Raw genomic sequence first — 12,148 nt, forward strand, 5'->3', positions numbered from 1 at the left:
TGTGCTGGTGGCCTAAAACTCCATTACTAAGGCCTTAGGCAGTGCTGATAGGGAGAGCTCGCTCAGAGAAAGTGTTGGGCCCACCCAAAGGAGGGAACGCCTTTACTCCTGCATGCCCAGTTGAATTAAGCATGCAGCCACAGAGGAAACCTAAGTGCTCAGACGGAGGAGGAGGGGCTGAATTAAACCTTTTTCTGGACGAGAAAAAATTTTTTTCCAAAAAAACTCTCGTTTCGCTGGAGTTGAGGGAGCCTGCGCCAGCGGCCCAGTAACCACTGGGCCCTTACTGGAGGGCTGGACGGCTGCGGCGTTCCTCCGTTTTCCCAGAAGCCTCTGCGCGGCCTCACAGAGATAAAAACGCGGGAGCGACGCCCGGCCGCTCCAGTTCTGGTGCTTTTGCTTTCGCTGAGTTAGTTGCTGTGGGGCTGCTCCGCGGGCCTCGCCTGGACGCTGACTCCCTGCGACTTAGCCCTGATCCTCGGGAAGGCAGGCCATCGAGGGTCCAGAGGCACCCGAGGCCTGGGGGTAGGGTGGGATAGCAATGTGGCCGCTACGGGTCTATACCCGCAAAAAGCGGGAGGGTCAGAGGCTCAATCTCACCCCGACGCCAGACCTAGGCTCTCCGGCGAAGGCGGAGGCCCCGCCAGGTACAGGCTCAAGGCTGGCCCACCATAAGCTCAGCCGAGCTGCCTGCGGGACGGGACCGAGGGCGGGCGGGGGTGCTAGGCCTTGGGCCCAGGGTTTCTTGCCCTGAAACGTGCCGCCCTCTCTCAGGTTCGAAGAGAAAAGGCAAAGCGCACGGCTTGTCGAAGATTGCAGAGAAAGCAGAGCGGAGCAGGCAGGGAGGTAGCGGCTCTGGGCCGCCTAGGTATGTAGCCTCGAGTAACAGCCCCATCCTAGCTGGCCGCCTCAGAACTAACTTCAAGCTGAATTTTCTGCTAGTAGCCTTTTATTCTAACAATCAATGAACAAAACAAATACAGTACTCTGATTTTGCTCTTCTCAGAACATGGACCCCAAAATTTGACTTCACGGAGATTTATTTTTAAAAAGGGGAAGGCTTGCCAATTTACGTAAAAGGAAGTGAGATAAATTGGTTGGTGAGCTATACGATTGTGTCACTGCATTTGGCTTTTGGTGCAAGTCACCACTCTGGTCCTTACTTCTTCCTAAAGATGTCCCTAAAGAGCCTTTCAGATTCTAAAGAGTCTGAACAGACGTGGAGAGCCAAATCCAGATGGTGCAAACTAATTGTGTTGTCTGTTTGTTAGCCATCGCTTAGGAGTTACAGGAGAGAAAAGCCTGCAAGAAAATAGGTTTAGCGAAGACCCCCAGCATGAGAAGATTGCACCGTTGAGTGTACGTATGTTTCTCTTTTAGTCCTTGGATACACTTAGTGTAGAGACTAATCAGTACCTGATGTACCTCCGGATGAAAGAATAAAATGGGCTTTGTTCTGTAGATGTTACATAGCTCGCCAGGATTTTTATAAACACTGATGTGTCTTTAGACAGGGCCTTGAATTTCTGACTTGGGTAGATTCATAGTCATGCATTTTTGTTTTTCGCTTTGCCTTGACACATTTTTGGAGAAACGTCCGCAATTGGTGAATTTTCTGTATGACAAATACAAAATGTTACTTAATAACTCCTTTTTTCATGTTTTCCATTTGATTTTCCATTAACAACTGGAAACATTCATTACTAAGCGTTTAATATGTTACAGAGCATTCTAATGTTTATTCATTAGAATATTTTATAACTTCTTGATGTGCTGTATTTAATATGATTTCTGTACTATATTTTAAAGCTGTACAGCACTAATTTAGGGAAACTCAGATTTTAAAAATTGCTTGTGACTCATCTGACATTAACATTAAACTTCATAGTCAAGTTCCTTTTTTTTTTTTTTTTTTTGGAGACAGAGTCTTGCTCTGTCACCCAGGCTGGAGTGCAGTGGCACAGTCTTGGCTCACTGACTGCAGCTTCTGCCTTTTGGGTTCAAGCGATTCTCCTGCCCCAACCTCCTGAGTAGCTGTGATTACAGGCGTGTACCACCACCCAGCTAATTTTTGTATAGAGGGGTTTTCTCCAGGTTGGCCAGGCTGGTCTCGAACTCCTAACCTCAAGTGATCCGCCTGCCACGGCCTCCCAGAGTGCTGGGATTATAGGCATGAGCCATCACACCTGGCCAAGTTCTATTTTTTTTTAACTTGATATTCCTTTATAACATGTTTTTGGGGGAAGGCAGTTTCAACACAAGACATTTTTTTAAAAGGCTTTTATCCCATATTTTAACAGTGTAAAGTAGTCCTTGTAGAGTATTTATACTATGAAAAAACAGTGTTTTGAAAGTTTCTTAAAATTTTTATATATTTCTGCTCCTTTTTTCCTATGCTTTTAAAAAAATTACAGGTTGTCTTATTGTATATTCCCATACATTAGTCTTCAAAAATATGAGTTTTAGTGTCTTCATAGTGTTTTGTCTTGTAGATAGATATATTGTAATTTGTATTACTGTTTCCCTGTGGTTCGGAAATTGAGATTGTTTCCTAGGTTTTGCTGTTATTTAGATCCATAGACATTCTATTACAGAAGTTTTTTGTGTACCTCACATTGTTACCCTAAGATAAATACTTTGCAGTGGATCACAGGTTGGATCATGTTCCAAGTTTTTTGTTCGTGTTGATGAATCAGCACCATCTTACCTGAAACTTTTATATATATGTGTGTGTATATATATGAAATAGATAGATAGATAGATGAAAAGTAGCATGTTTTTTACTTTTAATTTCTTTGTGTGCTGGGGAAGTCAATACTTTTTTTTCTCAGATTATTGGCCATTTGTACTTTTTTGTGAAATGTCTATTAAATATAAAAGATAGCTATACTTTTGTACATACATATATAACCAATGTTTCCATATTTGTTTACTTGCCTTTAATTTTGTTTCTAGTATTTTAGACTTACTAGTCTTTTCTTTTGATTTATATATTTGCCTCTATAGATGGGAAAAAAGCCCCTCCCCACTAGGGAACCGGAAAAATATTCACCTCTATCTTCTATTTGCTGTCATCCCACAGTAGTTAGTTGACTAGCATATTGTTGATTACAAGATATATTCATATTATATTTTAATATTTATTTTTAGGTTTAATATTAAATATCAGATTACATCTGAACAATAAACTGAATGAATGTATTATATATATGAAACATATACAAAGTTGACGTTTTCATTTTTCTAAAATAAATCTGTACAAGATTATAATATAGAAATGGTCAATCTCATAATTTTGCTATAGCTTTAATTCTTATTTCACTTAGGAATCAGTTACTGATGACCTCCAGGTTGACAGTAGTTCATCAAATAGTGAATTAGTATCAGGTAAGACTGTCAAATGTGAACTCCCTCAGCTTTCTGTTTTTCCTCCAAACATAAGCATCCATCTGTATCTCTTCCCATCTTCCCATCTCAGTGGAAGAGGTGTCTTTTCCCTACTCCAAAGTGAATCCTTCTGACTGTGCTATAGATCTCATCCTTAAAGCCTTTAAGCACATGCCAGTAAATGTGAAATTACTTGTGATAAGTACTATAAAAGAGATGGACTTGAGTGTGATTAATTGAGTTTACCTAGAGAAAGTAGGGAAGACTTCCATGAGGGAATGGTAATTGAATCAAGATCTGAAGGAGAGTAGAAATTAACTATGCAGAGATGAGTAAAGAGAAATTCAGGCAGAGGGAAGCTCTAACACGGGACTGAGCATTATGTATTGAGTAACTGAAGAAGGCCAGTATGACTTCAGTACAGAGAGTAGGAGGAAATGTGAGTGTAAGACAGGAGTAGACAACCAGTTTGAGGCCCTGCATAGCCTTGTAGTCCATATCAAAATATTGATGTTTGTATTTGGAGCAGCAAAAAGTCATTGAAGTCATTTTAATAGAGAATGATATGATCACTTTAGCTGCAGTGTGGAAGAAGGACTGGAAAGAATCAGGAGTGCAGTTAACAGGCTGTTCAAGTAGTTTAGGGGAGAAATAATGGCACTTTCTGCTAGGGTGATGACATTGGAGATGGAAAGAAGGGTGCTGATATGATGTGATGGCTATTTTAGGTAATGAGAGGATTTGGCAAATGAAGAGTGAAGGAGATGGAGGTGTCAAAGATGACTACTGTTTCTGGCTTGTATAACTGGATACAAGGTAGTGTCATTCACTGAAAGAAAAACTGGTTTGAAGAAAAGACTAGAAATTCAGTTTTTAGTATATTAAGTTATGAGTGCATTTAAGATAACTAAGTAGCAATATCAACCAGATAGTTGGATATGGAGGGCTGGAGATAGAAATTTGTGAGCCATCTACATATTGGTATAATTAAAGTTATTTTGAAAACAGGGATGCCACCAGCAATCAGAAATACAGAGAAATTCTTAAAAGCAAATGAGACAAGATTAACGAACATATCAAGAGCAGGAAAAAAAAAACCACTGCAGAGGTAAAAGTAGCCTGGAAATACTCTAAACCCTTGATCGGTAAAGTAAAAGACTGTAATAGAAGAGATCTTGGCCGGGCACGGTGGCTCATGCCTGTAATCCCAGCACTTTTGAGAGGCCAAGGCAGGCGGATGACTTGAGGTCAGGCGTTCGAGACCAGCCTGGCCAACATGGTGAAACCCTGTCTCTACTAAAAATACAAAATTTAGCCAGGCATGGTGGCAGGCGGCTGTAATCCCAGCTACTCGGGAGGCTGAGACAAGAGAATCGCTTGAACCCGGGAGGCGGAGTTTGCAGTGAGCCAAGATTGTGCCATTACACTCCAGCCTAGGGGACAAGAGCAAGACTTTGTCACAAAAAAACCCAAAAAAACAAAAAAAACAAAAAACAAACAAAACTTGAAGGGATTGTCAAGGTGATGGATTAAGAACTACATTTGAAATATCTGGTTCCTTTTTCATAATCCCCTTCTTATATTGGAAACTCTGGCAGTTACCAGTGCCTGCTGCCAGGAGAAAACCCTGATAATTACTCCCAAGCAAAGTGAACTATTCGGGGGCTGGCTCTTAAGGGTCAATGTTGGGGCTGAGTTGATAAACAGAGGAGAGTCTGAAGTAACTCCATATTGTCACAAGGATAGCAGAGGAAGAAAAAAGGAAAAGAGGTAGTCAATTCATATGTTTATAACTCCATTATAAAGTTAGTATGGCTCTCTGAACCGTGAGACTTCTCATACAGCAGACTTCCAGTGTGGATACTGGCCAGACAGTTAGGGCAGTGCCCCCATGTCACCTACAGTACCTAAAAAATACAGGAGATCCCCACCTAGAACCCAAGTTCTCAGAATGTCTCATCACTCTTCCAAAATCTCCAGAAGCAAGCCACTATTTGAGAATTTTTACTTAACTGCCACATAAACAGATCTCAGAGACACAAATAAGGCAACCAGGAATATCCAAACTTTTGAAGAAAACCAGTTCCATGGAAAAGAGGCAACAAATGCAACAAACAGAACTAACATTTGAGGAAATGGCAGAAAACTAAATATCTGTAGATACAAGAGGCCACTGAATCCATAATATAGCAGGCTGCTATGAAAAAAATTGTAGTCCCTGGGCACTAAAAATATCATCAAATTAAAACTTAACCAAAGAGTCTAATATTAGAATTAATTCAACTAAAATTAGTGAGCTAGAAAAATAGACTAGAGGAATATTTCCTAGAATGCAGTGCAAAAGAACATGGGAGGTGCTCAGGAAATGCTTTTCTCTCCTTCCTCTCCCTTCTTTGCCTTATTAACTTTTTCAAAAATAAATTCAGGAGCCATTTATCCTGGGAAGCCTCTTCCGACTTCTCTTTTTCTAGGTGACTTGTTCTATCCTGGTAGTTCTGTGGCACTCTGTATACTTCTGTCAAAAGACTCAAAACCACAGTGAAATTGTTTTTGTCTGTCTTTAACTCTTGAAAAAGAGGAAAATGGCTCTAAAACCATTGAGAACTAGCACTATCTTTTATCTTCCTATCTCATGCTTGGAATACAGTTTCAAAGATAATACAGGTTCAAATAATTGTTGAATGTCTCAAATGCTTGTTGGATGGGTCTTGTACTCTATTTAGAGAAAGTACCATTTAACTATAATCAGCATTTTCTAAAATCGTAGTTTAAATATATGAGAAATGTCCTGATTACTAGGTTTATCAAGTTGACATGTGAAAGGTATAAGGAAATAGAAAATAAATTGTCTCTAACTTACAAACTGCTTGTATTCTAAGAGTTCATTTGCTGATTGATATTTGAAACTTGAAATACTTTTTCCCATAATAAAATACTGTGATGGGCTAAGTTTTGAGCAGTCCACAGAATTCTAGTTAACATATGATTTATTGTTTTAATTCTACCTTGGAATCTAGTAACTTTATAACACGTTGAAAAATTAATTAAGGATTTTATATTTAATGTTGAAGATTGAATACACATTTACTTTTCTGAAACCCTACTAAAATATCAATAAAGGCATAAAAATGTTGTAAAGCCATGGGTTCAAAAAGAAGAGATATCAGCTAGCAAGACATAATTAATGAAAGTTTGGAATGTGGCAGGTAGATTAAGGAATTATAATTGACCTAACAGATCTTTAAAAAAAAAAAAAAAAAAGCTGAAAACTAGGTGTCTAGAGTAGAGACAAAACAAGAAACAAACTGATTCAGGCTAAAGGTTCAGGAATTAGAGGCATTACATATTCCTGGAGGAAATCTTTAAAATAAGATTTTTTGGAATCTTCAAAAGTATCAGATGCTTTGATCCTTTCCCTAACACACTGTGGCCAGGCAACTATGCTTCTTCCCACCCTGGTAGTCTAAGACATTGAAGCAGAGGGACTGGATTCAAGGATATTGTACTGAAAACTAGCAGTGGCTGGGGAGGAAAGGGAATTAAGTGAAAGTCTGTATATTTTGATGTGAAATCCCCAGACCCCTTATGCACTCAGGCAAATACACTCCAACTAGAAGATTAGAGGATTCCTCTTTTGGAAATTTCTGTCCCCAGGAGAAGACTGGAATTTGTGCGTTCTGGTAGTATGGCCTGGTCCCTGTCTAAATACTCTTCAGTAAAATCCACTTCTTCCTAAGCCCCAGTTATTATGCCATTTTGGTACCTCATTCTTGAACATTCAAGAATTAGCAGACATTTTAAGTAAACATTTAAAATAAGAGATACTAAATAAAAGAAACTTGAAGGACAACGACAATACAAGAAAAATCTTTTAAAATGCCACAGTTTCATTAATATCCTCAGGATGATGAAAAAATGTTGTGTCCGTGAAACAAGTGCAGGCTCCTATAAAAAGCGTCCAGAACAAAAAGAATTCGTTAAAAAATAAAAATATGAAATCAGAAAACATTCTGTAGAATTGGATGATAAATTTAAGGAAATATTCCAAAAAGTTGAACAAACATGAAAGAGAAGATAAAGGATAGAAATAGCATCAGTGATGACACAACTCCATAAGTCTACAAAAAACCCACTGATTGTACACTTTAAAAGGGTGAGTTTTGGCCAGGCACGGTGGCTCACGCCTGTAATCCTAGCACTTTGGGAGGCTGAGGCGGGTGGATTGCCTGAGCCTAGGAGATCGAGACCAGCCTGGGCAACACGGTGAAACCGTGTCTCTACTAAAATACAAAAAATTAGCCAGGCATGGCAGTGTGCGCCTCTAATCCCAGCTACTCGGAATTTTTGAGACAGGAGAATTGCTTGAACCTGGAAGGCGGAGGTTGTAGTGAGGTGAGATCACACCATTGCACTCTAGCCTAGGTGAGGGAGCGAGACTCCGTCTCAAAAAAAAAAAAAGGGGGGGGGGGTGAGTTTTATGGCATGTGAATGATATCTCAATAAAGTTGTTATTTTGACAAGAAAAATAATTAGAAGATGAGTCCAATGATTCTAACATCTAAAAAACAGTAGTTCAGACATTATAAACAGAAGGAAAATTATTAAACACACAAAGCTAGAAATTTTCCTAGAATTAAAAATGGTCATGAGTATATTTACTGAAAGAGCCATTCAGATTCTGAATAGTATGAACAGAGATACTGAGAGCCAAGTTTGGATGGTGCAAACTGTGCTCACCCCAATAAATGAAAAAAAACCACACCAAGTTACAACATTATATAATTTTTAAGTCCTCAAGATAGAGAAATTTATTAGTTTTCCAGAGAAAAAATAATCAGTTGCAATAAGTGATCAAGAATCTCAATGGCATGGGACTTCTGAAGAACAACTCCAGAAGGTAGAACATGGTGGGGAGAAAAATGTATTCAGAATTCTGAAGAACACTGATTTTGCAGAGTCAAGATGGACTCCCACTCAGAAGTTGTCCTGGATTTCAACACTGATTATGCCATTCACACACCAAGAAGGTATGGAAAGGTATATTACTCATATAATGAGCCCTTCTTGGGAGAAAGGTGACTGCAAGCAGGACTGAAAATGACTTGAGAATGCAGGGGAAGGAGACCTGGCCTAGAGTTTTCATGATGTTAAGAGGATTGGACCAGGTTGAGGTTTCCTGTGCATGGTTTGAACTTGCTAACATTGCCAAAAGATGGAACACCAAGGCTCTCTTGTCACCCAGATGTGAGGTGGGAAGGGGAAGAGGGAACAGTGAGGTTTAAAAGCTGTCACACATCAAAAAATTGAATCAGTCTCTTAAATATACTAACCTAGAATTCTTACCCAGCCAAACTGTCACTCAGTTGTTAGGATAAAGGAATTTTTAGACACATCTTTTTTGTACCTTTTCTCAGAAATGAAGCAGATGTTCTAAGAAAACCAGGAAATAATAAAGAAGAAATCATGGGATCTAGGAATCAAAGTCTCTTATCTAATACAGGAAATATGTGAATTTCTTAGGATAATGGTAAAGGGAAATACCAAGAAGACAACTGTGTAGGATGCGTAGAGGACAAACAGTCCAAATTTGATCAAATGGATTGAGATCTCCAATAGCTATACTTTTTTTAAAAAGAAGAAAACACAGAAGAAGAGGGAGAGAGGGAGGAAAATAAAAAAGATAACCTGGTGTTTTAAAAGTATTGAGAGGAAATTTATAGTTTTGGAAAAAGTTGGAACAAGGCCGGGCGCTGTGGTTCACGCCTGTAATACCAGTACTTTGGAAGGCCAAGGTGGGAGGATTACTTGAGGTCAGGAGTTCGAGACCATCTCTACTAAAAGTACAAAAAATTAGCCAGGCATAGCAGCACGCACCTGTAATCCCAGCTACTCAGGAGGCTGAGGTGGGAGGATCAGTTGAGCTTGGGAGGCAGAGGTTGCAGTGACCCAAGATCCTGCCACTGCACTCCAGCCTGGGTGACAGAGTGAGACTCCGTCTCAAAAAGAAAGAAAAAAAAAGTTGGAACAAAATAGTACTTAGTATTAATACTTAATAAGTACTTAGAAAACATATTTTAAAATTAGATAATAAATAGCTCAAAGGAAAAGAAATTGTAGCAAAAAGGTGATGTCACAGTATAGGGCTTGGCTACGAGTATATTTGAATAGTCATAATAATAGAAACATTGAATGCATTTAATTTAGAAATGTAAAGGAGGTGCCTGTGGAAAGAAATTATTAATAGAGTTGAAAGTAGTTGTCTCTAGAGAATAGAAAATTATCTTGGGGAGATATGAGACAAGAGATTGCCGTTTTTGCTATAAGCCTTGTAGAACTATTTGTCATTTTAACAATGAGCAAATTGATAAAAATATATTTTTTAATTGCATTTATATTTCTAACTTGTGACACCAGGACAGCCTCCTACTGATACAGCATTAACATTTATTATTTTTTCTACTCAACTACCCAGATGGTGAACTTTCCTTATTTCTGAGCCTGGCTTGAGTTCTGGGGCTTGGTGTTAAGGATAGCTCAGCCTTGAGGGGTATTCATGAAATTTTGAGAAATGGAAGGCAAAACAGATACAACATGTGGTTGGGAAGGATGAAGACAGTGTGAGAAGGATAAAAGTTAGCAAGGACAGGGACAGGACACTCTAGGGCAGTTGGAGAAGGGAAAGCAAAGGATGCTCAGAGGGACATCCTACTACTTTGACAGTTGAGGATATGGAGAAGGATGGAAGATTGAGTCAGTCGATTTAAGTGTTGCAGTGGCAGCTGGAGAAGATGTCCAGGTAGAAAACAATTCTCATTTTTAACAAGGGAGTTGGCATAGGAGAAAAAGTTGTGGTGAGGTCTTAGGAGGAAGGGCAAAGAGTTAGTTGTCTCAGGTAGGTAATGGATGAGCAGAGATAGGTGTAAGTTAGTTCCAGGGCAGGAAATAATAGGTTTTCAGAACAATGCTCCCCTTTGATCTCTTACCACCCCTGACCCCCGCAACCAGTTTCTATCAGTGTTGATCTCTATCTTGTCATATTGGAAATGTTTAATAAATGTAGACTAAATATAGCAGAGCACATTTTCCCTTTTCTTACCAAATCTGTGGTTCGCAACTTTTAGTACTATGTTCTGTCGCCATCATTTATTGGACAGTTCTTCATTCTAATCCACTCCCATAGGAATGACTTTAAGACCGCTGAGTCTGGGAAGATTCTCTGTTCAAATATTTTGTCCATTTTCTTATTGAGGATTTGTTTTCTTATTATTGAGTTTTCATAGTTCTTTATATTCTGGTTTTTCTTTTTTTTTTTTTTTTTTGTGGAGACGGGATTCCACTATGTTGCTCAGGCTGGTCTCAAACTCCTGTGCTCAGATGATCCTCTCACCTTGGCATCCCAAAGTGCTGTTATTACAGGCATGAGCCACCGTGCTGAGCCAGTTCTTTACATTCTGGATTTCAGCCCATTTGCAAATGTTTTCTCCCTATGTGTAGCTTTTCTTTTTTTTTTTTTTTTTGTTGGATGGAGTCTCACTCTGTTGCCAGGCTGGAGTTCAGTGGCCGATCTTGATCTTGATTCACTGCAACCTCCACCTCCTGGGTTCATGAGATTCCCCTGCCACAGGCTCCCAAGTAGCTGAGACTACAGGTGCGTGTCGCCACTCCCAGCTGATTTTTGTACTTTTAGTAGAGATGGGGTTTCACCATGTTGGCCAGGATGGTCTCTATCTCTTGATCTCGTGATCCGCCTGCCTCAGTCTCCCAAAGTGCTGGGAGTACAGGCACAAGCCACTGCACCCAGCCTATAGCTTGTCTTTTAATAGTCTCTTTTGAAGGGAAGTTTTAAATTTTGCTAAAGTCCAAATTATCAGTGCTATTGTTTTATGAATCTTTTTTAGTGTTATATAAAAAAATTATTTGCATAACTCGGTGTTACACTTTTCTCCATTTTTTAAAAGAAGTTTTAGAGTTTTAGGAGTTACATTTAGATCTATGATGCATTTAGAGTTAATTTCTTTCTGTGATGGAAGGTATGAGTGCAAGTTTTTTTATTTTGTTTTTTTTTCATATGGATACCTAGTTGTTCCAGCACATTTTGTTTAAAAGACTATCCTTTCTCCACTGAATTGCCTTTACGTATTGGTCAAAAATCAGTTGCTTATCTATGTGTGAGTCAATCCATGCTCTCTTACTAAATTCCTTTAATCTATTTGTGTATGTGTAGGCTCATTGTTTTTTAGATGAAATAACTAGTATCACCCTTTCCTCAGCTAGTTAGCTTACAATTAGTGGGTTACTTATATATAAAACTTAAGTTTTGCCTGGGCACGGTGGCTCACGCCTGTGGTCCTAGCAATTTGGGAGGCTGAGGCAGGTGGATCATGAGGTCAGGAGTTCAAGACCAGCCTGGCCAACACGGTGAAACCCCGTCTTTACTAAAAATACAAAAAAAAAAAAACCAAAAAATTAGCCAGGACGGTGGCACATTCCTGTAATCCCAGCTACTCGGGAGGCTGAGGCAGGAGAACTGCTTGAACTGGGACCTGGGAGGCGGAAGTTGTAGTGAGCCGAAATCGTGCTACTGTACTCCAGCCTGGGCTATAGAGTGAGACTCGGTCTCAAAAAAAAAAAAAAAAATTAAATTTTTGAGCCAAGAATCACAACTGAACCAAAGTAGAGAAAAGGAGTAAGTTGTAAAACTTTGAAAAACAACAAAAGAGGATTATAACAAATTTATCACCATCAAAAATGGAATGATTGT

General features: G+C 39.3%; 1 protein-coding gene across 2 annotated transcripts in view; it reads left to right on the top strand.

The window, feature by feature from the left end:
- Positions 1 to 398: 398 nt before the first annotated feature.
- MEIKIN (meiotic kinetochore factor) overlaps positions 399 to 12,148 on the top strand; it is a 152,350-nt gene continuing 140,600 nt past the window's right edge. For both annotated transcript variants that reach the window (XM_032156507.2, XM_058440303.1), the window contains exons 1-4: positions 399 to 647; positions 775 to 868; positions 1,272 to 1,359; positions 3,327 to 3,387. In XM_032156507.2, the coding sequence (XP_032012398.1) occupies positions 542 to 647; positions 775 to 868; positions 1,272 to 1,359; positions 3,327 to 3,387 (349 nt within the window). In that variant the 5' untranslated portion in view covers positions 399 to 541. The remainder of the gene's footprint in view (positions 648 to 774; positions 869 to 1,271; positions 1,360 to 3,326; positions 3,388 to 12,148) is intronic.

Source organism: Hylobates moloch, unplaced genomic scaffold, assembly GCF_009828535.3.
Source record: "Hylobates moloch isolate HMO894 unplaced genomic scaffold, HMol_V3 SCAFFOLD_6, whole genome shotgun sequence".
Taxonomy (NCBI): Eukaryota; Metazoa; Chordata; class Mammalia; order Primates; family Hylobatidae; genus Hylobates; species Hylobates moloch.